A 26639-nucleotide genomic window follows, 5' to 3' on the forward strand; every position below is an offset into this window, starting at 1 on the left:
GGTTCTCAGGAGCCATGCCTGGTCTGCAGGATGTTTCAGGCCCTACACTCTGAAATGATAACTTGAGACCTTCCTTCCGTCTTCAGGGAAGAAGTGATACTCAGACCGAAGGCACAGCCTAAGGATTCCACAGTGTCTCTCCCTGTGGACAACACCATGGCTCAACAGCACCCATGGCTCCCCACAGCCATTGGGCAAACCTAGGTTTACCTACCAACGTTTCAGGCCCTTCCTGTGTGCATCTTCATGCAGGCCTCTTCCCCATAGCAACTCTTCTGTGCCCCATAAGGAACCCAATATTAAAACAAAAGCAGGTCTATTCAAAATCATCTGCAAACACTTTAAAATAAATAAATTAAAAAATTAGCCCCATGCATATCTCTGTGTGTGTGGATATGTGCATGTGGGTGCAGATACACACAGAGACCAGAAGAGGGCGCCAGAGCTCCCAGAGTTGGGCTTTTATGAGCTCTGAGCCGCTTGATGTGAGAGCTGGGGAATGACATTCAGGTCCTTTTTAACAACTGTTCGTATTGTTAACCAGTGAGCCTTTGCTCCGGCCTAAGGGAGCCATTGTATGTATGTATGTATGTATGTATGTATGTATGTATGTATGTATGTATGTATGTATGTATTTTGAGGAAATCAGGCAGCCATATCTATTATAGAGAGCAAGTGGGTCCTGTTGGTTAAGGATCATGGTCTCACCCACTATCTCCCTTGCTGGTCACTAGGCAGCACAGCCATGTGGCCCCACTCTGCCCAATGACAGGATGAATGGTGTCCAGCCTGTAGTGTCTGCACAAGGCTGAGTAGAGCCACAAGTATGGCCGTCTGTTTGCCACAGTTAACAAACTTGCAAACTTTATTTTCTTGACAGTTCTGGGAACAAATCCCAGAGTCTTGCTGCACTGAAACCCAGTTTGTTTGGGTTCTAAGAGTCATTTTTACTACATTTCCTTGGGTATGTCTGCCAAAGTGTATCTGTGGAGGGCGGAGAACGGTTTGCAGGGTTAGAGCGATCGTTCTCTTCACCAAGAGGGCTCCTGGCTGTCAGGGTGGCAGTACTTAGCCCATGAGGTTGGTTTACAGGCTCTGACTTTGGCAAGTTTCCTTTTCTAGTGCTCAGACTTGAACCCCTGTGATGTATGCGTTTTTAACCTGACCACACCCCTGGAGTCTCTCTTAGGGGTCCTAGGTCAGCGCTCCCCTCATCCTCACTGGGTTTCTTAAGCAGGGGCTCTACCCTGGAGGCTACACCCTCGACTCTGCTTTTTAAGACAGTTTCACCAAGTTGCCCAGATTGCCTGGAGCTGGTGATGCTTCTGGCCCAGTGACTCCTATAGCCAGGGTGACTTGTTCCCCTAATAAAGTGACTAAACGGGAACTTCCAGATGTCATTTGAGGCCTCCAGATGTCATTGTGCCTGCTGAAGGCAGAAACAGCCGGGTGGTGTGTTGAGCAGCTGAGCTCACTGTGCAGAGACCAGGGGCAGAGGTTAGGGAGAGCTGGGTGAGGACAGAGCCGGTTGTAGATTATTTATTGAACCAGATATGGCTTCTCTCAGAGAATACTCAGTCCTTGGGAACGGCACACTCATCACCCAGGTAAGACAAGTTTGGTGAAAATATGTCCCTCTGCAAATGAGGACTGAAGAAGGTAGAGCTTGTGCTTTGTGAGATAGGAAGGCTGGCAAGCCCTTGGTCTGAAGAAGGAAGAAACCTTGCCCTGAGGTTTAACAGGTCCAGCCTCTGCTCCCCACCATAGAACTCTCGATGTCTTCCCCTGTAGTTGTCAAAACCCTAGGCAGGCACCTGTGTCTCTTGTTGACCCTGTGTGGCTGGGATGTGGAGTGTTCCCTCCTCCATGGGCTGTTTTATCCACCACAGAATTCACAAAGCCACCAAGCTAATAGTGAGTTGACTCCTGCAGGCTGCAGCACCTCAGGGCTGCTGGGATCCATGTGCCTGATCACTTGACCCCACCCTGCACAGCAAGAGTGGATGTGGACCTGGGTGGCCACTGGCAGCAGCAAGGTGCAGAGTGGTGTGTGTGTGAGTGTGTGTGTGTGTGTGTGTGTGTGTGTGTGTGTGTGTGTGTTCCAGCACGTGTGCACTGGGGACAGCACACCATGACAGGGACTGCCCACAGCAGGAGGCCAGGATGGAGACATCTCAGTAGCCTGCAGTAGCTCCTTGTTAAAAAAAAATTTTGCTCCCATTTCTCCTGACCTTAGCCCTGGGAAACAGCTGTATAGATTTCATTTGTGCATGACTGCTTTTCAGTTGCCCTTGGTGTGCATAATTATTCTATTAATCTGACTTTCCTACTTCTTTTTCCTTCTGCTCTGGTGAATTCTGTGAAACTAGATGTTCCTAGATGTAATGATTCCTTTTTTTTTTTTTTTTATGTATATGAGTACACAGGAGCTGTCTTCAGACACACCAGAAGAGGGCATCGGATCTCATTACAGATAGTTGTGAGCCACCATGTGGTTGCTGGGAATTGAACTCAGGACCTCTGGAAGAGCAATCAGTGCTCTTAACCACTGAACCATCTCTCCAGCCCAATGATTCTTTTTTTTTAAGAAAAGATTTATTTAATGTATATGAGTATGCTGTTTTCATGCACATCAGAAGGGGGAATTGGATCCCATTACAGATGGTTGTGAGCCACCATGTGGTTGCTGGGAAATTGAACTCAGGACCTCTGGAAGAGCAGTCAGTGATCTTAACCACTGAGCAATCTCTCCAGCCCAGTAATGATTTTTTTTTAAATTTATTTATTATGTATACATCATACAGCTTTCTGCCTGCATGTATTCCTGCAGGCCAGAAGAGGGCACCAGATCTGATTATAGATGGCTGTGAGCCACCATTGTGGTTGCTGGGAATTGAACTCAGGACCTCTGGACGAGCAGTCAGTGCTCCTAACCGCTGAGCCATCTCTCCAGCCCATGCCTTGGTTTTTAATTGTTGCCTTGGTTTTTAATTGTTTAAGAATCATTACTGGGCTGGAGAGATGGCTCAGAGGTTAAGAGCACTGTCTGCTCGTCCAGAGGTCCTGAGGTCAATTCCCAGCAACCACATGGTGGCTCACAACTATCTGTAATGGGATCCGATGCCCTCTTTTGGTGTGTCTGAAGAGAGTGACACTGTACTCACATATATAAAATAAATAAGTAAATCTTAAAAAAAAAAAAAACAAAAAAAACAAAAAAAAACAAGGCATAGGGGCACCTCTAATGGCCCAGGTGCATGCTGGGTGTTCTCACGTTGGAAACAATGAAAAGACTGCACAATGGTAGTTCCACGTTAATGTTTGACTTGGCAAAGAAAGTTTGAAGAAATCATGTTTAGAAATATTAGAAAAGGAACAGAGCCACTTACTGCTAGAGTCACACAGGGTCCATTACCAGAACATGAAGACATTTAGTGGAATTAGAAAAAAGCATTAGTCTGAGAGAAACAATCATGGGATAAGGGAACACAAACACGGGATACCTTAACTCAGAAGGGAAAAAGCTATTGAAGTTATGAAATGAGTTTTGCACAACATTTGAGAGTAGTTCCTGATCTCTTTTGGATATATATGGATAAGAAAATATAGACTGCATAAAGTTATATATTAATAAGACTAAGGTAAAACACGGACTCTGAGGAGTCGTTGTGTGCAATGCGCAGAAGCAGAAAGCCAGGGGAACTACTGAATCCAGGGTTAACTTGACTCCTTCTGGCCACTGCCTGGCAGCTTTGCCCACGTCATTTATCATTAGAGCCTCACAGGGAAATGCAAGTAGCAGACCTTGGAGCTCTGAGCTCTGAAGTCATAATAAGTCAAAAGTTAAAGTGTAAATAACGATAAGCTTGCAATTTTTATTATTCTGGCCACAGGCCTGGGCATAGGGGAAGCTTGAAACTTTGGGGAACAATTGTAATTCTTAGTTCTTTGTGCGATGTGGTTATTCTTTTGAATTTGATTTGACAATGATTATACTATGTCTTTTTCTACCAGCTTTTGGAGAATCAATAAAAAAGACTGGGGCAAGAGAAAGGCTCGAGAGTGAGGTGTGCATGAGCTGTGTGAGTGTGGAGTAAGTGAGGAGAGACTTTGAGGAGAGGAAGTGTGGAGTGTGCGTGAGCGTGTGAGAGGAGACTGTGAGGAGAGTGTGTGTGGAGTGTGCGTGAGCGTGTGAGAGGAGACTGTGAGGAGAGGATGTGTGGAGTGTGCGTGAGCGTGTGAGAGGAGACTGTGAGGAGAGGGTGTGTGGAGTGTGCGTGAGCGTGTGAGAGGAGACTGTGAGGAGAGTGTGTGTGGAGTGTGCGTGAGCGTGTGAGAGGAGACTGTGAGGAGAGTGTGTGTGGAGTGTGCGTGAGCGTGTGAGAGGAGACTGTGAGGAGAGGGAAGTGTGGGTGTGCGTGGAGCGTGTGAGAGGAGACTGTGAGGAGGAGGAAGTGTGGAGTGTGCGTGGGCGTGTGGGAGAGGAGACTGTGGGGAGGTGTGTGGGGTGTGCGTGAGCGTGTGAGAGGAGACTGTGAGGAGAGTGTGTGTGGAGTGTGCGTGTGGAAGAAAAAGGACACACAGAGTGAGAGAGAGTATGAGAAAGTGAGTGAACGAGAGAGCACAAGCCCCAGCCTGAGGAGAGAGCAAAAGTACATACAGTTTCAAGCTGAGAGAGAACGCGCTAACAACTTTAGGCCTTAAAAAGAAACTGCCTGTCGGGCTGGAGAGATGGCTCAGCGGTGAAGAGCACTGACTGCTCTTCCAGAGGTCCTGGGTTCAATTCCCAGCAACCACATGGTGGCTCACAACCATCTGTAATGAGATCTGATGCCCAGCGACAGTGTGCTCATACATAAAATAAATAAATCTTTAAAAAAAAAAACACAACCTGCCTGTCAGTTTGTATCCGAAAAGTTGTCTGAGTTTATTATGCGCCTCCCAGATATCCCTGCTTCCAGTTAAGAACTCTGATCCTGTGTGGAGGCTGGAGCCCAACGTGCGTGCGTGCGTGCGTGTGCGTGCGTGTGTCTGTGTCCCTGTGTGTGCGTGTGTGTTTTCTGCCATGGTTCAGAGAGGTGAAGCTATTTGCCAGAGATACAGCAGTGGCCTGTGGGAGGTCAACCCATGCCCACTGCCTGATGACTGCTGTCCTGAGCTACTCGGAGGAAGGTATCTCCATTGAATATTGGTGTGTTTTAAAGACCCGGGGGCTGCTTTGCAGCCTCTGCCTCTCCTCTCCAGACTTGGGTCTAGCTCATAACTAGTTCCCATCGATGCGGGACATGTGCCCTCTGGTGGTCAACGCCGGAATGAGTGGGAATGAGGACAGAAGGAAGAAGGCTAGGTGTGAGAGTTGAATGCCTCTTCTTGTAGGAATCCCAACTCTGAGTTCAAACTCTATTCTTCAAAACTCTGGTTCCAGTGTACCCTCCTCACCCCCAGGAAGTCGTTCTTGTGTCATCAGAGAAGTCCAAGGTCAGTCTAGAGTCCGAGCCTCCCCACCACCCCCACGCCCCCTGCACACCACAGCCCCCCGCCTTATAGGGCGGGAGTGTTCGTGCGCATTCATAGATGCTAGATGAATGTTGAGCGAATAAGTAAATAAATACAGGGAAAGCCTCAGGAACATTCTGGGCCTAGCCTAGAAGATGACGCAGGCTTCATTCACTCCTGAAGGGTCACCCGGGGTGCCTGCAGGCTAGAGGATCCTCCTTCCACCAGGGAATGGATCCCTTCTTCATCCTTATCTCGGGTGTTTGTGGGACGCCTGATGTGTATCGTCCAGACATAATACTCCCGTCTGCCCGGCGCTGTTTTTTACAGTTTATCAGGTGCACATAAGAGTATGAGGGAAGGCTGTAGAGACCGCGTGAGAAGGCAATATTGCAGCTGAGACTTGTATGAGGGCTTGGCGGTTTGAAGAAGAGGAGAAATCTCTTAGGCTCCGCCCCTCACCTTGGATTTGTTTTTGTTTTTTATTTATGGTGTCTTCAGACATACACAGTAGAGGTACAGATGGTTGTGAGCCACCATGTGGTGTGGGAATTGAACTCAGGACCTCTCGAAGAGCAGTCAGTGCCACTGAGCCATCGTTCCAGCCCTCACCTTGTAGGGATCGCCCTAACAGCCTAAGCCGTTGCCAAGGCAACCAAGTCCCGCCCTTGGAGCCACTCCGCTTAGCGCTGTACTTGGCTTTCTGAGGTCTCTACATCCAATCCCGGATGCAGAAGAAACTCAGCCGGGTCGACTACCTCTCCGCTCCAGAGATAGTCAACAGCCTTCTGGCTTGCCCATCCTGGTTGCCAAGGAGACGGCCCGCAAGCTTCGAGCTCCGCCTCCAGGCTTCACGCCAAGTTCCTAGGCGGACTCCAGGATTGGTCCTGTCGATGCCTCGTCACCATGGAAACCCGGCCTCGCCCTGCGCAGGCTCAGCCTGAGGACCCTAAAGCTTTCCAATTGCCTACAGGTTATAACCTACCCCAGGTTGCCAAAGAGATATCCCGGCCCTCATGAAGGCTCCGCCCCTTGGTCGCTGAGGCCCACCCAGGTTACGAAAAAGAGTTTCCTCCCCGACGTAGTCCCTTCGCTCGCTGGCCCCTGACTTCTGCTTCCAAGCCTGATTTCACCTCCTAAAGTCGTCGCCAAGGCGACCCGCCTTCGCGCTGTCCCTTAACTTCCGCACTCTTCAAGCGTGACTCCGCCCTTTCCCCCCCAAAAATTGCCAAGACCTCTAGCTCCGCCCACATCAGATAGGCCACGCCCCCAAGATGCTCTTCAGTCTTAACCCTCACCCGTCCCGGTTACCAAGGTGACTAGGCTCCGCCGCCTCGCCCCCAGGCTCCGCCCCACACGCTCGACTCGGGTCTCTGGCTTCCGGCAGGACTTACTTTGTCCTAGTGCGGCCACCGTTCCCCACGAGACAGCCCCCCGCAGCGCGTTGCCCGCGTTCCTCCGCGAGCCCCACGCCTGCCGTGCGTGCCGTGCGTGCCATGCGTGAGCGTGCGCGTCGGCCGGCGAGGGAGCAGCAAACGGCCGGCGGCAGGCGCCGCGCGGGGGGCGGGCGGCGCGGAGGCGGCGGTGGCCATGGCTGAGGCGTCGCCGCAGCCCGGACGGTACTTCTGCCACTGCTGTTCGGTGGAGATCGTGCCGCGCCTGCCGGTGAGACCCGGACGGGAGGGCAGTGGAGCTGTGCGCGCGAGGCTGTCTAGAGGGGAAATTGAGACCCGGCGGGGTGCGAGCAGCGTGGCGGGCAGGTCCGAGAACCTAGGGCGGTAGCAGGGTCGCCCGGCGGGAGGGTCGCGGCGTTGGTCGGACCCGGTGGGAATCGGAAACAGAGCTCCGCGCTGGGGACGGCCGCCGAGCGCGTGGCCAGGACGCGGGGGCGCGCAGCGCGTCCTCGAGCGCCGCCCCGGGCCTCGCTGCTGCGCCCAGAGGAGCTGCGAATCCGACGGCGGAGCTGGAGGGTCTGGGCAGGTCGTACCTGCACCTGCTTGCCTGTTACAGGTCTTGTGCTAAGGTCTTGTGTGGCTTTGACCAGTTGCTCCTCCAGGCCTCCACCTCGATGTCCCCAAGCCTCCTGCTTCTTCCTTGTAGCTTTGGACATGTGTATTCCGAGGACCCTGCTTGGGTGGGTGACCTCCATCTTCTCCAGTTCAAGGTGGTTTTGGCCAGGTGCATGTCAGGGATCCTGCAAGTTTCTTGAGTGACTGACTAGTTCTGTGTTTGGCTGGTATCCCCAGACCTCGTCTTTTCCCAGATCGATTTGGCCAGCCCCATGCCTGATGGGTAGCTCTTAGGTTCCCAGGAGAGAACCTTCCCACCTTCCAGGTATCCCTTGTTTCATACTCAGGTTAGAGGCTCACCCTTGGGAAAGTTCGTCTCTCTGTATTTGCAACCCACCTTGGCTTCCCAGGCAAAGCATGGAGGTGGAAGCCTGGGTGGGTCCTTGAAGAAGTGGTAGGTAGCCTGGTGTAAGTCATACCGCCATTGTGGAGAAGGGGGCTGAGTGATGTCTGGACCAGCCAGGGTGAAGGGTGAAGGGGTGAGTGGTGAGAGCTGATGTAGTTCCTTCTGGTTTCTCTGCACACTACCCCCTGGATGGTAACACTGTGACGTTCTTCAGGGCAATTAACTCCAAGAGTTCAGCTTGGTCAGTCGTGGTGGCACACACCTTTTATTTCAGCATTCAGGAGGCAGAGGCAGGGGGATCTCTTGAGTTTGAGGCCAGCCATGAGTTCCAGGCCAGCCAGGGCTACACAGGGAAACTGTGTGTGTGTGTGGCAGCTTAGAGAGAGAGTGGAATCTGGGTTGCCATGAACCTGGAATGTAGGAATCTCTGTTTTTGCTGCTTTTGCTTCCTGTGCCTCAGCTTTGTCTCCCCAGATCTGCCTTGACCCCTCCCCGTCATCAGTATCAGGGATTGCCCTGGACTGGGGACTGCTGTCCCTCTGCACCGTTGTGAGCTCTGGGAACTGTCCTCTGGGGAGATGGCCTGACCCAGGTTTGCACCTAGCTGTAGGGTTTTCAGCGCAGCACCTGGTTCTGGCCCTGTGCCCTTGAATAAGGAGGACCATGACCTCTCAACTGCCACTGTGCCTGGCAAGAGCTTACCTGCAAGCCCCAGTGACCCAGCATGGTCTGTGTTCTTACAGGGTTTGTCTAGGCCAGCCAGCCAGGGAGTGACACGTGTTTAAACAAAGCACGGGGCATGTTTTGTTTTGCTTTTCCAGACAGGGTTTCTCTGTGTAATTGCTCTGGCTGTTCTGGAACTCACTTTGTAGACCAGGCTGGCCTCGAACTCACAGAGATCTGCCTGCCTTCGCCACCACCTGGCCGGCATGGGTGATTTTGTATGAGCAGCCGGTGTGTTTAAAGGAGCAAGGGCAGGTCTGGGTTCAGTGAGACTTGCCGTGGCCCACATTCCAGGATAGGCCACTCTGTGCTGTTGTGGTGACCGCTGCCACTCAGACACCTGAGCTCCTGGCCAGAAACACTTGCAGTGGTGGCGTCTTCGCAGGCCCTGTGCTACCTACCCTGTTGCTGTTGTGGTCTAGGGTCATCACAGGTGTCCGCTATATCCCTGAGCACACACTTGGTGCCTCAGCTGCCCATTCATTGCTGCTCACCCCAGACAAGTGAGCAGGGCTCTAGTGCAGTGGCGTCAACTTTCCTAGTGCTGGGACACTTTAATACAGTTCCTCACATGGTCACCCCAACTACAGAATGATTTGTTGCTACATCATAACTGTAATTCTGCGACTGTCACAAATTGTAGTGTCAGTATATTTTACTAGCTTTATCTGATGTGGGCCCCCTGTGAAATAATCCTTCAACTCCAGAGGGGTTGTGACCTACAGGTTGAGAAGAGCTGTTCTAATAGGTTGGTGCCTGTGTGCCTTGGCTGCCAGGCGGTGGCAGAACTTTGGGTGCTGGGAAGATGTCTGGGAACGTGTCAGCAGGAAGCAGATGAGCTGGCTGGAGGTGTGGGCAGTGCGAGCCTAGACTTGATCCTCTGCTGGGTGTGGTGGAGGCCATGGTACAGGTGTGGACTCGGGGTGTCCATGGGTGTTGGAAGCTATGAGGTGTACAGGTGTGGACTTGGGGTGTCCGTGGGTGTTGGAGGCTATGTGGTGTACAGGTGTGGACTCGGGGTGTCTGGTGGTGGTGGCTATGCAGTGTACAGGTGTGGACTAAGGGGTGTCCATAGGTGCTGGTGGTGGCTATGCAGTGTACAGGTGTGGACTCGGGGTGTCCATAGGTGCTGGTGGTGGCTATGCAGTGTACAGGTGTGGACTTGGGGTGTCCGTGGGCAGGCAGTTGCAGCCTGGCTCCTCCTCATTTTACCTGCTCGTGGGCCAAGGGAAGCAAATAAAGGAGCCGATGCCTGCTGCTTGTGCGAATGTAGTGCCTGGCTTGGGATGGAGCATGAGAGGCCCTGGCCGGGGTCTTGGGCAGACAGACGCTCCTACAGACAGGGTCCCAGGCATAGTGCAGCTGTCCAGCCTTCTTGCCGTGTGCTGTGGGATGTCAACATAGGCTGTTGAGACAGTGTGGCTGGCTACATCTTCTGGGGATGTGGCACCCACGGGACCGGATGACGGTACTACACCAGGAGCTTTGGGCAGGGACTTGGGTCTGTGGCTCTCCATGCCTCTCAAACCATCAGTTCCAGAATTTTGTGCAGACTAGGGGCAGAGCAGAGGTCTGCAGACCAGTGACACTGTGGCCAAAGGTCCTGGAAATGAGTCTCTCCAGCCACCTCAACCCCCTGCCTGCTCTGTAAGCTTTCATAATGGGCTTCAGGATGTGTTACAAGGCTCAGCTGAGTCTCAGGGCTGAGACTGTAGGGATGGGAGTGGGCGGGGGTCTTCTCTGGGCAGGATATCACTATGACCATTGAGACAGCTGCTCCCAGGAGCAAAGGAAGTAGATCAGACAAGGCATACTGGTCTCTGCTGAGTGGGTATTAGGTGCAAGGGGTGAGAGCAGGTAGCCACTTGGTAATGGGCAAAAGCTGGCCCAGCTGTGTTCCTGAGCTGCAGCTAGTGAAGGGTGGCTGGATGTGGAGGTTGAGGCAGAGTACGCCTGACTATGTGTGTACTGACATTCTACTGTGCCACTGAGGGTGGTACTGGTCTGACTTCAGCCCCACCTAGAGTGGGACCACCCAGTTCTCGTGAGGCCTGCCTGGGCCGGCTTGTCCCTCTGGTGTTACCCTGGTGACTAATGGCATGCCCCTTCACGTGTTCACAGCAGTTCAGCTGTGGAGGTGTGTCTGCAGGGGTGGTAAGCAAGCCTCACGTGTCAGAGATTGCCAAGTGGGCTGCCTTCCCCGCCTGCTCTACTCCTGTCCAGCAGCTTACAAGCTGCCTTTGGTGGGAGCAAAACTAAGCGTGGCTTGTGCTGTGAAGCCAGTGGTAAGGCCTGTAGCCACTCTTGCTTTAAGACCTGTTGTGTCAGTAGAGACCATGCTCATGGCTGCTTGCCTGCACTGATGCATTAGCACTTGACAGCTTGGCCTTATGGCAAGCATGCGCTGCTCTTGGGATTTCCTGTGAATGGTGGTGTCCCCAGAGGTGACAGGCTGTGGGCTCTGGCCCAGAAGCACCAATGTGGCAATGCCTGGATTTAGGCTTTTCCTTTTGCTGTCCCTATGTGGGTTCCTAGCTGTCCATGTCCTACGATTGTGTGTCTGAAGAAGGGACAGCAGGTCCTGTCATTGTGGGGTGCACACAAGGTTTTTTCTAAGCCAGTACTGGGAAGTCACTGGAGTGACCCAGGCTATGGGAGGAGGCCATCACTGCCCTCGTTGGCCTGTGTGCACTGAACGACCTGTGTGACTCAGGTGGATAGCCAGACTGACCCTGCCATTCCCACAGGATTACATCTGCCCACGGTGCGAGTCTGGCTTCATCGAGGAGCTTCCAGAAGAGACCAGGTAGTGCCTAGGGCTTGGGGCTGCTGTGGCCGTGGCGTTCACTGTCCTGAGGACCCAGAAGGGGCTTCAGTGCCAGTTGACAGGCTCTTTCTTCCTGTGCAGGAACACAGAAAACGGCTCAGCCCCCTCCACAGCCCCTACCGACCAGAACCGGCAGCCATTTGAGGTGCGTCAGGGTCCCTGGGCCCAGGCCCGCCCTCCTGTCCTGCAGGTTGGTGGTGCTTACTGGGCCGGCAGTTGTCTGTCCTCTGTGGGATGGTTAAGGACTCCGCTGTGTGCAGCCGGCAGGCTCACTCCCTCCTCTCCACAGAATGTGGACCAGCACCTGTTCACGCTGCCACAGGGATACAGCCAGTTTGCTTTTGGCATCTTCGACGACAGCTTTGAGATTCCCGCGTTCCCTCCTGGGGCCCAGGCCGATGATGGCAGGGACCCTGAGAGCCGACGGGAGAGAGAGCACCAGTCTCGGCATCGGTATGGGGCCCGGCAGCCCCGTGCCCGCCTCACTGCCCGGCGGGCCACTGGCCGGCATGAAGGCGTCCCCACGCTGGAAGGGTGAGTGGCCTGTGGTAGGTGGTGATCACGGCCTCACCACCACTGGGGGACATACAGACGGGAGATAAGCACACTCCATTGACCTGAGTCTCCAGGCTCCCTTAAGAGCCTCACCTGGCTGCCTGTGGAAGCCGTCTGGCCACCTCTCCCAAGGAACCTGGGTCACTCACAGGAACTGAGTGTCGCACTTCCATTCCCTCCTGGAAGTAGAGTATTCTAGCTACACACCCTGGGACATGCATGTGCCGGCCAGGAACCCCTGTGAAATGGTTACACCGGATGGCTTCCATTATCCCAGTGCCTGGGGGCTGGGGACAGAAAGATCACTGCCAGTTCAAGGCTAGCTTGGTCTGGCTGGGGAGTTGGAGGCCAGTCTGGGCTGTGGAGCAAGCCTATCTGTGAGGTGGCCTGCAGGCCCCTGACACCATCTGTCCCACAGGATCATCCAGCAGCTCGTGAATGGCATCATCTCTCCAGCTGCCGTACCCAGCCTGGGCCTTGGTCCCTGGTGAGTAGGGGACGGGTGCCCGGCCCCTCCTACCCTGCGCCCCCTGACCCGGCCTCTCCCCCCAGGGGCGTCCTGCACTCGAACCCAATGGACTACGCCTGGGGGGCCAACGGCCTGGACGCCATCATCACGCAGGTACGGCTGGCCACTCAGCGTCTGTGGGGTCAAGAGGCCGGCCTGGTAAAGCAATGGGTGCTGCTCTGTAGCCCCAGAGTCCCCTGCGTCTTGTTCTCTGCTGTCTGAGGGTGCACAGTGACCTGTGTCCGAGCTGTATGCCCTAGACACCCTGAGGTTTAACGGCCTAGTCTTGCTAGTTTGCAACTCTGCAGAGCTGGGCCAGTGGAGACCCCCCAACCCCACCACCCTGCCTTCTTGCCTTTCAGCTCCTCAATCAGTTTGAGAACACTGGCCCCCCACCTGCAGACAAGGAGAAGATTCAGGCTCTCCCCACGGTCCCCGTCACAGAGGAGCACGTGGGTATGCTCACTGTGGTTGGTGGACAGCGTCCTAGGGACCCTTCCCTGCGTCGGTGCCGCTCACTGACTCGCTTCCTCTGCAGGCTCAGGGCTGGAGTGCCCAGTGTGCAAAGAAGACTACGCGCTGGGTGAGAGCGTGCGGCAGTTACCCTGCAACCACCTGTTCCACGACAGCTGCATCGTGCCCTGGCTGGAGCAGGTGACTGTCCCCTGCGCCCAGGCAGCCTGCATGTATGGACCTACTGCTCAGGCCCAGACTTCTGCTTGCATTTCAAGCTCCATCTGAGCCTGACCAGCTTGACTACATCACTCTTAACTGAAAGCCTAAGACTGGCCACAGCTCTCCTGACCAGACTGTTCTTCCCCTTAGCTCTGAGCCTACCTTACCATACCTGTCTCTAGCTATGGCCTCCCACATACACCCGAACCCTGAGGCTGACCTCATTCACTCTGTCCTGCCTTTTCTCTGACCCTCCTCATGTGCCTGTCTGCCCCGAGCCCCTGCCATACAGCCATCTTACTTGGATGTCCAAACCTGACCCAGACTGCCCCAACTCAAATTCGGACCAAGCTGTAATCATGGTTGACTATAATCCAGACTCTGTCCCTCAGCCAGACCGCCCATGACCTTGATTTTAACCTAGGCCCTGACCCTTGCTTGAACCATCACCTGACTCAGAACCTAATTGTATCCTTGGCCTGCTCTCTGCCTCCCTCTAACTCCTCTCTCCTCTCAAGCATGACAGCTGCCCAGTCTGCCGCAAGAGCCTCACTGGACAGAACACAGCCACCAATCCTCCAGGCCTGACCGGTGTTGGCTTCTCCTCGTCCTCGTCCTCATCCTCGTCCAGCTCACCCAGCAACGAGAACGCCACAAGCAACTCCTGAGTCCCACCTGGCCATCCCCCCGGGGCTTGGTCATCCCACCCACCCCAGGTGCCCCAGCACCGCCTGCCATGGCCGTGGACTAGAGGTGCTGCCCATGGCGGCCGGCAGCACCTGGCGGGCCCCAGGCTGCGGGCGGCTCGGACTTGGCCATGGCCGCTCCTGTTTGGAGGTGTGCACGTGGGTCCCATGTCCCCAGCAGGCAGGCGCCTTCAGTCCGTCTTTAACCTCACCCTCCAAATGTTCAACGGCAGAAGGGTTTTTATGATTTTAAATTATTACTGCTTTGAAATAAATGGACGTTTGAGCCACGTGCGGCCATGCATGATCTGTGGAGAGTCAGCAGAACTGTCGCCAGGCCCAGCCCGCCACATGCCCTGGGAGGCCGGGCCAGCACCCAGTCAGCGCCGGCCTCGGGACCACGAGGGTGACCAGCAGACCCAGGAACAAACTGCTCCAGCAGACATTTTTTTTTTTTTAAGGGAAATGTGTGTTATCTGGAAAGCTATTTAAAATACACCTACTCAAAAAGCAGAGCCCAAGGCTTGGTCGGCGTCTTCCTTCTGCCAGGGTGCCCATGACTGCATGGTGGGGCAGTGCACAGGGAGGGTTGGAGCTTCTGGCAAAGGCCTGGTGGAACCCAGCCCTCGACCTGAAGATGCTCCCAGAGCTGCTTGGGTGGGAAGCTGCCCGGAGCAAGCCCTGCAGGTGGGTGGCCAGGCTGTGGGCCTGTAGCCTCATACCACACACTTGTCTTTGGTTGGAGTGATGGACTACAACATGTATGACAGCACGCCTTCCTACATAGGCCTCGCCAGGATCACCGTGGCCCAGCAGTCCCTAGCCCTGCTCCCAGGCTTCCACAGAGAAGACCCAGAGCCCTACAGCCCAAAGCAGTCACTACTTTTGGCAGGGCCATGACCTGCCCATCCTGTCTTCAGGTTTAGGCCGTGGAGAGCCTAGAGGATCATGTTACCTCCTAGCCCTCTATGCCGTCCTAGTCTGGGGTGTAAGTCTTGGCCTCTGCAAGTCAGTGGTGCTTAAATGACAAGGGTTGCTAGCCACAGCCCACCCCGAAAGCCTGAGAACAGGAAGTACGTCACCACAGGTGCTACGCAGGCTGCCGTCCCTGCCATGGACCAGAGCATCCGTCTGAAGGCTCTTAGCACGATGTGTGGGTCCTGCCACTGACAAGCAACTGCACATCAAGGCTCCAAACGTTTATTGTTGGCCACCTGACACTGGCCTCCTCGGACTGTGATCTGTGTACCCTCAGGCTGGTCCCTCCCAGTGACTCCAGACAAGTCGGGCATTGAACACAGTGTTCAGAGGCCCCACGTCAACCTGTCATGGTGGTGCATGTCTTTAGTCCCAGTACTCAGGAGGCAGAGACGGGCATCTCTTTCCAGGACGGCCTAGCCTGCATAGTGAATTTCCAGGACAGCAGGGTTATGTAGAGACCTTGTCTCAAAAAAAAAAAAAAAAACCAAAACTGTTTTTTTATGTGTATGGGTGCAGGGTATGTGCACATGAGTGCAGGTGCCTGCAGAGAACAGACAAGGGAGTCAGACCCTCTGGGGTGGGAGATACTGGTGGTTATGAGTGGTCTGACGTGGGGGACCTAAACCCAGGCCCCTTGGAAGAGCGAGAAGTGCTCTTGACTCCAGTCCCCTACTTCGGCCACATGGCCTAATATGTCTGTGTTCCCATTGACCTGGGCCCCGCCCTCCGCACGTGTCCACCCTCCCTGGTCCTCCTTGTTTTTACTTTCCAAGCCTCTCACCTCCAAACTAGATGGATGGAAACTGCCAGTTCTGTGTATCCCCCAAGTGTTGGCCTCACCTGCAGGGACCCTGCCAGGTCTCCATGCCTGACAGCCAACAGGTATCCAACCTGTGACAAAGACGTGTGTGGGCCCAGGGTCTCTAGCCTGGCCCTTTGCTACTCAGCTCCAGATCTTCCCAGCCCTGTGTGTCACCCACGCCTCCTGAACCGTCGCCAGGCCCTTCAAGATGAGACCAGTACTGGTAGGAAGTGTGTGGACAGTTGGTGCCGACGAGTCCGTCTGCCTTGCCTGGGAATGCCCTGGCTGTCCAGTGCCAAGAACATGGGTCGGCCGTGGTGCCTCCAGCGTCGTGAGGCGTATGTGTTGTAGCCGTTCTCCTCGATGCGCTCCCGGAACCTACAGTCCACAGAGTAGACCCGCTGCAGGGCGGGTGCGTGAGACTGGCTATCTGCGCCGTCGGCCATTACCACCCAGTAGCTGCCCACTGCCAGTCACTCACCGACCCATAGAGGCGGCCCCTGCGATTCATGGCCACATAGAAGCCTGAGTACACAGCTTTGATCACCACAGTGCCCACACGGACAGAACGGATCTCAACAATACCTGAGTGGAGACAGAAGGTGGTCAGGCAGCAGCCAGACCTGGCGCTTCAGTTCTCATCACCACTGTGTCTCCAACCCCAGCTGGTGTGGACCCTGGAGACCAGGACTCTGCGACAACCATGGAGCCTTCCTGGATGAAGAGGAGTCTGTCTACGACCACCAGAAGCTAAGGAACAGGCTGGCCAGCAAAGACCTGGGGAGCTAGGCCATGCTTAAGCACCGCTGTTTCCTTAGCTTCTGCTTGGGAAACCAACTGTATGCCCTCTGCTTTGTGGCACCTACACAACCCTGGGGGCAGGGTGCCAACTCTACCTACTTCCAGGAGGGAGACAGGCCCAGGATTGGAAGAGCTAGCCGTGGACCTCATCTGTTCACTGGTCCGTGACCATCCCTGGCAAGCCCTAGCTGGCTCTGCGTCTCAGCTTTCCTTCAGGAAGGAATCAGGGAAGGCTGAATCCCACCACAGGCTCTAGGCTCAGACCCTCTTTGGAAGGGAGGCCTCACACTCAGGACAGCAGCCATTACCATTCTTCCACCAGTCCTCCCTGCTCCGAAAAGAGTACACTTGCTTCACCCCAGGGGAGACCCATGTCAGTGCACCATCTTGGTTCACATTGCATGCTGTTGGCCAGCACCACATGGGAACGACCAAGTTAAGGAGGGAAGAGCTCTGTCCACACAGAGCCTGTCACCTGTCACCCCATCCCTATCTAGGTGGGATCCACACTGAAGGGCCAGGTCACTCAGCTGGGCCTCTTCCAAAGCCTGGGGCCACCCCGCCTGGCTGTGCTACCATGGATGGACCTGCCCAGCCAGTCCCCTGTCATAGCCCTCGTCCTGTGTGGCCTAATGAGGGCCTTGGAACCCAGATGAAAGCTGGGATGGGCAGTGCCTTGTCACCTGCCCAGGGCTGAGCTCAAGCCCTCCCAGGAACTCTGCCAGAGTTTACCACCAGGGAAGCTGGCTGTGGCCTCCCCATCACCCCCAGCTTCCTCCCCAGGTGGCCTCTCCTTTTGCCACATATATGCCACAAGCACTTATGGAAGGCCCTCTGTATGCAAAGTAGGGCTCTGTCCAGACCTCACTCCCTTCCTGGCCTCTTAGCAGGACTTTGAGATCAGGGCATCCCTTCTTACCTCATCTGCCAAATAGGGATGTCTGGGAACAGAGGGAATCCCAATTCAGGCAGGCCACAAGCCCAGAAGCAGGAATCCCCCTTCATCAGTCTGCCACTGACCCCACCCAGAGGGCACCCCCACCCCCACTCCCGGCTTTGCTTAGGAGCCTACGGGATGTGTGCCCATCCCTCCCTGCTGCCCCAGCACTCACTGTCCTGGCCGTGTCGCCAACGCGTCCCCTGCACCCGACCACCAGGATCCACACGCAGGAAAAAGTGGGTGGAGGAGAAGAGGCGGCGCCAGCGCACGTCGCCCTCCAGATGTGGGTACCCGCCCGGGGCTCCCGGTGCCCGCGCCAGCAGCAGCCAGGCCAGGCCCAGCCAGAGGCGGCGGCGCATCCCGACCTGTGCCCGGCGGCGCGCGGTGTTCCAGCTGCACGGTCGGGGGCCGGGCTATGGCTGCTGCCGTCCAATGGGCGCGTGGGGGCGGGGCCTCGACCTCCACAAGCTGGGTCTGTCAGCTCTTGTTTGTCCCTAGGCCATCGGCTGTCAAGGAGTGGGGTGGAGGGTGTACAGGTACGGGGTGGGGGTGGGGGGTAAAGGGGGTAGGGGGTGGAGAGAGACACAGACTAGAGATGGAAGAACGAGATTACAGAGGAATAGAGATTGAAGACAAAGCCCAGAGATGGAGAGAGACAGAGACACCAGAGCAAGAAGACAGAATAAACAGACAAGGAATAGAGGTGAAAGAAAAACAGGTCAGAGATAGACTGAAACCAGAAAGACAGAAAAAAGGGAAAACAAAGAAACAGACAAAAGACATAGATAGGAGACAGAGATGTACAGAGACACAGCTAAGAGATGGACAGGTGGCAATGAAGTACGCTAGATTACAGAAGATGTCAATTGTAGTGACAATTTGGGAATTTTGGTTTCTTTTAAAAACACAGAAATATTACAAGAATGTGTTTTTGTTTTTATCCCAGGCGCGGGATGAGGGGCTGCTTTAGACTGTCCGCAGCAGCTGACTATGATTTGCCTCCTGCTCTAGCAGAGGCGTGGTTTTGCCAGCTGCAGGTAGTTCCTGAGATTATATGATATTTGAAATTCTGGGAAGCTTTTAGAGGCTGTATAAATGTTAGAGGCCAGCCAGGTGGTGATGGTGGCGCACACCTTTAATCCCAGCACTTGGGAAGCAGAGGCAGGCAGATCTCTGTGAGTTCGAAGCCTGGTCTACAGAGCAAACCCTAGGACAGCCAGGGCTACACAGAGAAACCCTGTCTTGAAAAAGCAGCTAGGGGTTGGGGATTTAGCTCAGTGGTAGAGCGCTTGCCTAGCAAGCGCAAGGCCCTGGGTTCGGTCCCCAGCTCCGAAAAAAAAGAAAAAGAAAAAAAAAAAAAGAAAGAAAGAAAAAGCAGCTAAACAAACAAATAAATAAATGCTAGCGGGTTGGGGATTTAGCTCAGTGGTAGAGCGCTTGCCTAGCAAGTGCAAGGCCCTGGGTTCGGTTCCCAGCTCCAAAAAAAAAAAAAAGAAAAAAAAAAAAAAAATAAATAAATGCTAGCATCTGAGTAGGTTGACCGTTGGTTGTTAGTTGTTCCGGGAGGTTGTTTGCAGTTTATTAGTTGTGGTCAGAGAAGAAACAAGAGCAAAGAAATTAGATTCAAGGACCTCTATCTATCTCCTCCCCTATCTTTCTTCCTCTCCTATCTAGTGATGGGAGTTGGGGGGGTGAGACTGGGGTCGGGGGATAAAGGGTAGGGAAAAAAAGAACCCACAAAGTATCAAAGATGGGCTACAGTTGGTGCCTCAACATGGGGCTTCAAAGTTAAGGATAAAATGGGAAATTTGATTTCAGTTGCCCACAGAGGAAACAGCAGGGGATGAAGGAATGTTTTGGGTTTTTTTTCCCCCAAGACACCAGAAAAAATGTATTGGTGCTGGGATATCTGCTTTGCTCCCAGAGGGGATTTTCTGTTTTGTTTTGTTTTTTTTCGGAGCTGGGGACTGAACCCAGGGCCTTGCTCTACCACTGAGCTAAATCCCCAACCCCTTGTTTTTGTTTTTGTTTTCCTTTTATTCTTAAAAAAAAAAAAAAAAAGGGTCAAGAGAACAGCTGAGCAGTTGGGAAAATTGCAGGTGGAAATGGCGGGGCCTGAGAAACAGCAGCTACAACATGGCTGAAATGGAATAACAGAAGGGGTCACTCTACTCTTCTGAAAGGGTTGCAGAGTTCAGGGTGCAGCTGGAGAGGTTGAGGGTGGAGATGGCAGCACTTGGGAATCAAGGAGCACCAGAGAGAGAACAAGGCTCAGTCTGGGTGACAGAGAGCAGGCAGGCGTTTCTACAGGTGAAAAGGGGGAAACAACTTCACCAGGAGAAGGTCCAGTCAGAGAGGAGCTGGAAAAGCAGGAAGACAGGCTGATGGGAGAGTTAGGGAAGGGGTGGCCTGGGGTTAGGAGACCACCATCAGCTTTTCCAGTGCTCACACAGCGCATGCCTGCTAATGGTGGGAACACGGTTATGATGAGATAGGATGGCGTCCTACAGAAACGATACACCTAAGGCCTTTTAAAGAGGCTATGGTTTCATGTGGGATGCATTTGCCTTACGTGAAACAAATTCTAAATAACTGGGCTACTCAAAGTAGAATTAATCCCCTAAACTGGAAGAGATTGGCAACAGCTGTACTAGAGGCCAGTCTGAAGTTGCAGTTGTCACGATGGTGGAGGGAAGAAGTTGTGAATACTGAAAAGGAAATAGAGTAAGGGGAATGAATACAGTAAAATGCAGTTGCTAGGTGAAGGGTGGTGCAGTTGCTAGGTGAAGGGTGGTGGTGCAGTTGCTAGGTGAAGGGTGGTGCTCTGACAAACAGGAGCAGATTCAGTGTAGTGATGCTGCTGTAGAACAATGTCGCTGAGGTTCTGTAAGAGCTTGGGGAAAAGTCTGCCTCACTCACAAAGATTATACAAGGCTCTGCAGAAGCCTTCGCTGATTTTTTACAAAGATTCGTCTCAACTATGAACAATGCTAAATCAGACCCTGACTCAAGGCAGGTGTTGATAGAGACCATGGCTCATGAAGATACGAACACGGAATATAAAAGCTATTAAACCATTAAAGGCTCCATCGGCACCTATAGATGGTGGAGAAGGAATCCCAACCCAACCAGCGCTGGTTCTAACACGCACCATGCTAATATCAAACTATAGCTAGAGGTCTCCAATATCAAAGTGCTCAGTGCTTCAGTTGCAGAAAATAAAGTCATTTGCAAAGAGACTGTGACCAGGGTGCTAAAGGCCTCAGATCTCAAAATGCCTAGTGCTTTAATTGTGGGGAAAATGGTCATTTGCAACAAAATTGTGAACAAGGCATCTCTGAAGACAATGGTTTTTCTAAATATAAACCAGAAAGAAGGCCTAGGCTTCCAGGGGTGCACAGGGAATGTGGCCAGGGTTGACATTGGAGCCATGAGTGTAGGTCCAAGAGAGAGATTCAAGGTCATTTCTGACCATCAGAAACAGCCCTGGGGGCCTAGCCTGAGACCCTGCAGCAAAAAGTACCAGCTGTGTCAGCCAAGGAGTGACACGCAGACTGACAAACGTTCACTTGGCATTGGAGATTTGATGCATGGCACACATGGCAGTGCAGCTCTCAGACAGCTACAGGCAAACGTCCTACTCTCTCCCCAGAAACTTGGTGTCACAGTCAACTGGCCAGCTGTGTGGAGCACGTGCAGGACAGTGTGACTTCTTCATCTTGGAGGCTCTGAGGCTGCCCATGGGGAGAGAGCACAGAAGAATGGTCGGGGAAGGGTGGGCAGTGATTCGTTTGAGAACCTTTGGTTGGGCAGGAAGGACAGACCAGGTTATGGGGCATTGAGGACAAGAGGACAGAGTCCGGGCAGCAGAACTGGGACACTTCGTCCACCTCCTCCTCATTGCAGACACACCTATCCCCAGGAGACACCCACGACAGCCGTGGCCACCCATACCTGCCCAGCAGCCTGTGGCTCTGAGATTAGATGCAATGACCTTCAGACACAGTCTAGCACTGGGGCTGGGAAATGTTGGTTCTTAGTGTCACTCCCCTCCCCCTGGCCCCAGGTGACACCTTTAAATAGCATCAGGGTGAGGTTCGCTGACAAGTTTACCTTTTGGGGAGCCCTCTGGAAAGACAACTAGTCCTTCTAGATGCCTGGATTCCTTCCCGGTGGCTCAGTAGATCCTGTCTCTTCCTGTGCCTGGACGGGTCACAGTGGGGGTGGTGCCCAGGATGAGGAGGAGAAGCTTTCCCCGTGCCTGGGTCCATCTGGAGCTCACAGTGCACACACATAGCACAAGGCCCTGTGACTTTCTGGCCATCCGTCCTGCACGTTTCCTCTGGAAGGAAGGTTGTCAAGGACCTGTCTGGAAGGGTCCTGAGGAAGTGGTCATGTTTCTGGAAAACAGTGTGGCATACAGTACCCAGTGCACCCGGCCTCTTTTGTTCCATGTTGGAACTCAAAGTTCCTCTCCTAGAATGAACTCCTTGCACCCCTGGACATTTTTGGATTCCCTGTAATGAGATGGCAGGACGCACACCTGGGAGGTGTCTGACTTGGTTTAATTTAATAACAGCTCATTGGAATATAATTTACATACCACATAAATCGCTCATTTATGTATAAACGCAGTTATTAGTGCATAAACATTGGGCAACCCTCGTCTGTCAAACTCAGGAATGTTCCATCATCCCAAAGAGAGCTCTGTCCCCGTGAGCGTCTTACCTTAGCGTCTTACCAGCTCCCAGTATTCTCCAGTCCACTTGATGTCTCTGAATTCTCCTGCTCAAGGCATTTCCTGTCATAGAGAGACCCACTGGATGTCTTTTAGGAGCTGGTTCTCTCACTGAGCACCATGTCCTTAAGGGCATATGTGGGAGTCTCACTCCTGTTCCTGGCTGAGTAATATTCCAAGGTGGGGATAGCCCACACTATGTGCCTGTCATTCAGGTGTGTGGAAACTGGACTGTCTCTACTTTCTGGGTGCTGTGACTATTTTAAGTTTTGGTGTGAATATGGGTTTTAATTTCTTCTGGGCACATACATTGGAGGGGGGATTGCTGGGTCACGTGGTGACTGTGTTCAGTACTTCTGCTTCAGCCTCCTGAATGCTGGGATGGTGGGTGTGCAACTCCACAGCAGTCTGCTCTTTTCTTTCCTGAGAGGTTTCTTTGTGTAGTCCTGGCTGTCCTGGAACTCACTCTGTAGACCAGGCTGGCCTCAAACTCAGAGATCTGCCAGCCTCTGCCTCCTGAGTGCTGAGATTAAAGGTGTGTGCTACCAAGCCCGGCTCTTTCTTATTTAGTTTTGTTTTGAGCTCAAAGGTAGACGTCAGAAGGTCACCTGCTGGACCTGAGGATCAAACTCAGGTCTTGAGGCTCAGTGACAAGCACCTTTGGTTGCTGAACCATCTTGCTGGCTGGCCCATCTTTTTGGATTTTTTTTTTTTTTTGAGATAGGGCAAGGTCTCACTCTATAGACTAGCTCAGGCTGGTTTTGAACTCAGCATCCTGTGGACTGGACTGGCATGACAGGCGTGAACTGACACTACTCTTGGCAAGAAACGAGTTGGGACCTTTCCTTGACGGATACTGAGAATTGTACCCAGGCCTTTTCCTCATGCTAGACTCTGCCCCGGGAACCCAGCTGCCTCACTGTGGTGGAGCCTGTATTGACACAGGGCCTCGATAAGCTGTAGAGGTTGTTCTTATATCCTCCATCCTCCTGATGTCTGAGGCCACAAGCATGGACCAGGCCAGGCTTCAAAATCTTTGTCTCATAAGGAAACCTGACTTCACCTTCAGAACAGTAGTAACTCCTCTCTCCATCAACATGGTGACTATAGTGGAAAGGGACTGGGACAACCTATCACTGGCGGTAAATCACAGCTGGGGAGCTAAGGTAAACACAAGGGGCTGTGGCTGTGACTCAGGGGTGGAGCTCCTGCCTAGACTCCCTCAGTGAGGGGCTGGGGGCGTGGTCAGAGGTGGAGCCCTGCCTAGAATCCCTCAGTGAGGAGCTGGGGGCGTGGTCAGTGGTGGAGCCCTGCCTAGACTCTCTCAGTGAGGGGCTGGGGGCGTGGTCAGTGGTGGAGCCCTGCCTAGACTCCCTCAGTGAGGGGCTGGGGGCGTGGTCAGAGGTGGAGCCCTGCCTAGACTCCCTCAGTGAGGGGCTGGGGGCGTGGTCAGAGGTGGAGCCCTGCCTAGACTCCCTCAGTGAGGGGCTGGGGGCGTGGCCAGGGGAAACATCCTTATCTAGGATCTTTAGACTGAGACTCAGCAAAGTGTAGAAACTCTTGATGTGGAAAGTAAAATCCAGCAAATCACAGAAAAACTTGAATAATATGGACAGGCAAGAACTTGAGTCCCTGATTCTTAGGGCCCACTGAGATGTGCGCTGTCTGTGTCTTGGAGTTATAGGTCCTGCTGCTTCAGGGGGACTAGGAAAGTGACCCAAGAGGAAGTCAGGATTGAGGTCACTCTGCCTCGGGTACCCTGGGGAATGATCTGAGCTGGTTACAGAGGGCACTGCCCGGTCTGAAATCATTCCCCGTCAGTGACATCAGCAAGGCCCCGCCTGCTTGGGCAGCTTGTCTATGTAATGGAGGGTCACGGTCTGGTCCTCAGCTTGAATGCCAGCGGCAGCTTGAATTTAATCAGAGGAAGTCCCATGAGTTCTGCCCTGGAGGCTTCTCCAGAGGCTGGCAACTTGTCTCATGCCTCAGGGCCTTTGCACTGGCTGGCATTCTACCTGCCTCTGTCCCTGTTGTCACACTAGACCTTCACATAACAGCTGGGTGGAATCCCGGGGGCTGTCCTCCCTGAGCCCCACGTGGGCACGATCTGGCTGTCCACGCCTAAGCAGATCACGTGACATCACGTCTCTAGGATGGAAACAAGATCTCAAAGCGCAGCTTGGATTTCCCACTGAAGTTTTAGGAGACACGGACTTTCCCACACACCTTTGTTTTTTTGTTTTTTTGGTTTTTTTTTGGTTCTTTTTTTCGGAGCTGGGGACCGAACCCAGGGCCTTGTGCTTCCTAGGCAAGCGCTCTACCACTGAGCTAAATCCCCAACCCTCCCACACACCTTTCGAACATGCCCTGTGCATTTGGCCACTTGCTGGAGCTCTCTGAATCTTCACAGTTGCATTGTAAAGACTGATGGCAGGAATTGCTTGCTCTCCCTCTTCCCCTCTCTCCCTCTCCCCCTCCCTGCCTCCCTGTCTCCCCGTCCCCATCCCCCTTCCTCTTCCTTCTCCCTCTCTTCCTCTCCATCTCTCTCTCTCTCTCTCTTTTTTTTTTTTTTCGGAGCTGGGGACTGAACCCAGGGCCTTGCAATTGCTAGACCCAGAGCCTTGCGCATTGCTAGCTCTCTCTCTCTCTCTCTCTCTCTCTCTCTCTCTCTCTCTCTTTTCTTTTTTTTTTTTTTTTTTTTTTCCGGGGCTGGGGACCGAACCCAGGACCTTGTGCTTCCTAGGTAAGCGCTCTACCACTGAGCCAAATCCCCAACCCCGCATCTCTCTCTTAATAATGTATTTATTTTTATTTTATCTGCATAGGTAGTTTGTCTGCATATATGTTTGTGTGAAGGTGTTGGCCCTCCTAGAACTAGAGGTACAGTTCTGGCTGCTGTGTGTGTACTGGGAATTGAATGGGTCCTCTGGAATAGCAGCTAGTGCTTTAAACCAATTAATTAGCCATCTCTCCAGCTCCAAAGAGACTTTAGATATTTATTTAGTTACTTATTTTTGTTTTTCTCCCTGGCTGTCCTGAAGTTTTCTCTGTAGACCTGACTGGCCTTGAACTCACAGATCTATCACAGCACCTCCCAAATGCTGCAGTTAAAGGTGTGTGCCACCCAACTCTGAGTTTGTGTGTCTGTCTGTCTATCTGTCTGTCTGACTGACTGCCTGATTGAGACAAGGTTTTATGTATTTTATGTGCTTGAACTTTAGTCCTCCTGCCTTCACTTCCAGAGGGCCAGGGTTATCATCCACAGCTCTCACTGATGAGTTCTGGACAGTAGAAATCCTACTACTCAGAAAATAAGCCATTTTTTGGTGGCCCAGGTCCTGTCATCTCAGGAGGGTACTGTCTGGGTTACAGAGTTAGCCTGGAACATTTAGTGAGACTCTGTCTGAAATATAAAATGCTGGGTCATGATAGTTCATACCTGTCATCCCAGCAACTCCTGAGTTAAGAGGCAGGAGGATCAGGAATTCACTGTCATCTTTGGCTTCATAAGAATTTCAAAACTGGGGTTGGGAATTTAGCTCAGTGGTAGAGCACTTGCCTAGCAAGCTCAAGGCCCTGGGTTCAGTCCTCAGCGCCGGGGGTGGGGGTGTGGGGGTGGGGGAGTTTGAAACCAGGGCTGGAGAGATGGCTCAGTGGTTAGAGCTGTCATGTTACGTAATTCAGAGGTTCTGAGTTCAAATCCCGGCAACCACACAACTATCTGTAATGAGATCTGATGCCCTCTTCTGGTGTGTCTGAAGGTAGCGACAGTGTACTTATATATAATAAATACCTCTTTAAAAATATATTTGGGGGGCTGGGGATTTAGCTCAGCGGTAGAGCGCTTGCCTAGCGAGCGCAAGGCCCTGGGTTCGGTTCCCAGCTCCGGAAAAAAAAAATAAAATAAAAATATATTTAAGGGGCTGGAGAGATAGCTCAGTGGTTAAGAGCACTGACTGCTCTTCCAGAGGTCCTGAATTCAAATCCCAGCAACCACATGGTGGCTCACAACCATCTGTAATGGGATCCAAATCCCTCTTCTGGTGTGTCTGAGGACAGCTACAGTGTACTTATATATAATAAATAAGTATATAATGATAAAAATATATATTTAAAAAAAGAAGTTTGAAACCAACCTGGGGTACATGAGACATCCCCTCCTGGGGGGAGGGAAGGAAGCATGTGGTGGTGGGGGGTGAGTGGGCATGGTGAGGCGTGGTTGTAGCTCAGCGGAAGGAGGGCTTGTGGAGCACCAGATAAATCAGGCATGGTAGTGTAGGCAGGTCCCTTATCCCAACACTGGGAAGGAGGGAGACAGGAAGGCCAGGATTTCAAGATTAGTTCTCACACATGTACATTGGAAGTCAACCTGAGCTACATGGCCTATATGGAAGTGGTACTATTTACACGTCTTTTCCATCTAAGGACCCAGATTCCATTTGCACAAACACATACATTATACATAAAGAGAGAGAGAGAGAGAGAGAGAGAG

The 26639-nt window shown here is 53.0% G+C and overlaps 2 protein-coding genes across 5 annotated transcripts; one reads left to right on the plus strand and one right to left on the minus strand.

The window, feature by feature from the left end:
• The first annotated feature begins 6973 nt into the window (after positions 1-6973).
• Rnf126 (ring finger protein 126) lies at positions 6974-14401 on the plus strand. 3 transcript variants are annotated; one of them, XM_032908617.1, is made up of 9 exons: positions 6984-7161; positions 11382-11440; positions 11543-11651; positions 11751-11995; positions 12435-12503; positions 12569-12638; positions 12887-12980; positions 13063-13178; positions 13718-14401. In XM_032908617.1, the coding sequence occupies exons 1-9, from the start codon at positions 7087-7089 to the stop codon at positions 13865-13867; spliced, it is 987 nt and encodes a 328-aa protein (XP_032764508.1). In that variant the 5' UTR covers positions 6984-7086; the 3' UTR covers positions 13868-14401. The 3 variants fall into 3 exon arrangements, with proteins under 3 accessions (XP_032764517.1, XP_032764508.1, XP_032764513.1); XM_032908622.1 differs by having other exon boundaries at positions 6985-7161; positions 11543-11606; XM_032908626.1 differs by lacking the exon at positions 12569-12638 and having other exon boundaries at positions 6974-7161.
• A 1192-nt stretch (positions 14402-15593) lies between these two features.
• On the minus strand, positions 15594-17768 carry Fgf22 (fibroblast growth factor 22). Of its 2 annotated transcripts, none has more exons than XM_032908634.1 (3): positions 17582-17768; positions 16150-16253; positions 15594-16046 (listed from the first exon to the last, which is right to left on the minus strand). In XM_032908634.1, the coding sequence occupies exons 1-3, from the start codon at positions 17766-17768 to the stop codon at positions 15810-15812; spliced, it is 528 nt and encodes a 175-aa protein (XP_032764525.1). In that variant the 3' UTR covers positions 15594-15809. The 2 variants fall into 2 exon arrangements, with proteins under 2 accessions (XP_032764525.1, XP_032764535.1); XM_032908644.1 differs by having other exon boundaries at positions 15594-16069.
• Positions 17769-26639: the final 8871 nt, after the last annotated feature.

This window comes from Rattus rattus, chromosome 1, assembly GCF_011064425.1.
Source record: "Rattus rattus isolate New Zealand chromosome 1, Rrattus_CSIRO_v1, whole genome shotgun sequence".
In the NCBI taxonomy this organism is placed as follows: Eukaryota; Metazoa; Chordata; class Mammalia; order Rodentia; family Muridae; genus Rattus; species Rattus rattus.

What these genes read in the sequence shown, in the direction of transcription:
- Fgf22 (XM_032908634.1), bottom strand. Translation starts at nt 17,768, where the DNA reads ATGCGCCGCCGCCTCTGGCTGGGCCTGGCCTGGCTGCTGCTGGCGCGG. An exon ending in TTGGCGACACGGCCAGGACA is followed by an intron (nt 16,254 to 17,581) that starts GTGAGTGCTGGG and finishes GTCTCCACTCAG; the next exon opens with GTATTGTTGAGATCCGTTCT. An exon ending in GGGGCCGCCTCTATGGGTCG is followed by an intron (nt 16,047 to 16,149) that starts GTGAGTGACTGG and finishes TGTGGACTGTAG; the next exon opens with GTTCCGGGAGCGCATCGAGG.
- Rnf126 (XM_032908617.1), top strand. Translation starts at nt 7,087, where the DNA reads ATGGCTGAGGCGTCGCCGCAGCCCGGACGGTACTTCTGCCACTGCTGT. An exon ending in GGCGTCCCCACGCTGGAAGG is followed by an intron (nt 11,996 to 12,434) that starts GTGAGTGGCCTG and finishes TCTGTCCCACAG; the next exon opens with GATCATCCAGCAGCTCGTGA. An exon ending in TCGTGCCCTGGCTGGAGCAG is followed by an intron (nt 13,179 to 13,717) that starts GTGACTGTCCCC and finishes TCTCCTCTCAAG; the next exon opens with CATGACAGCTGCCCAGTCTG.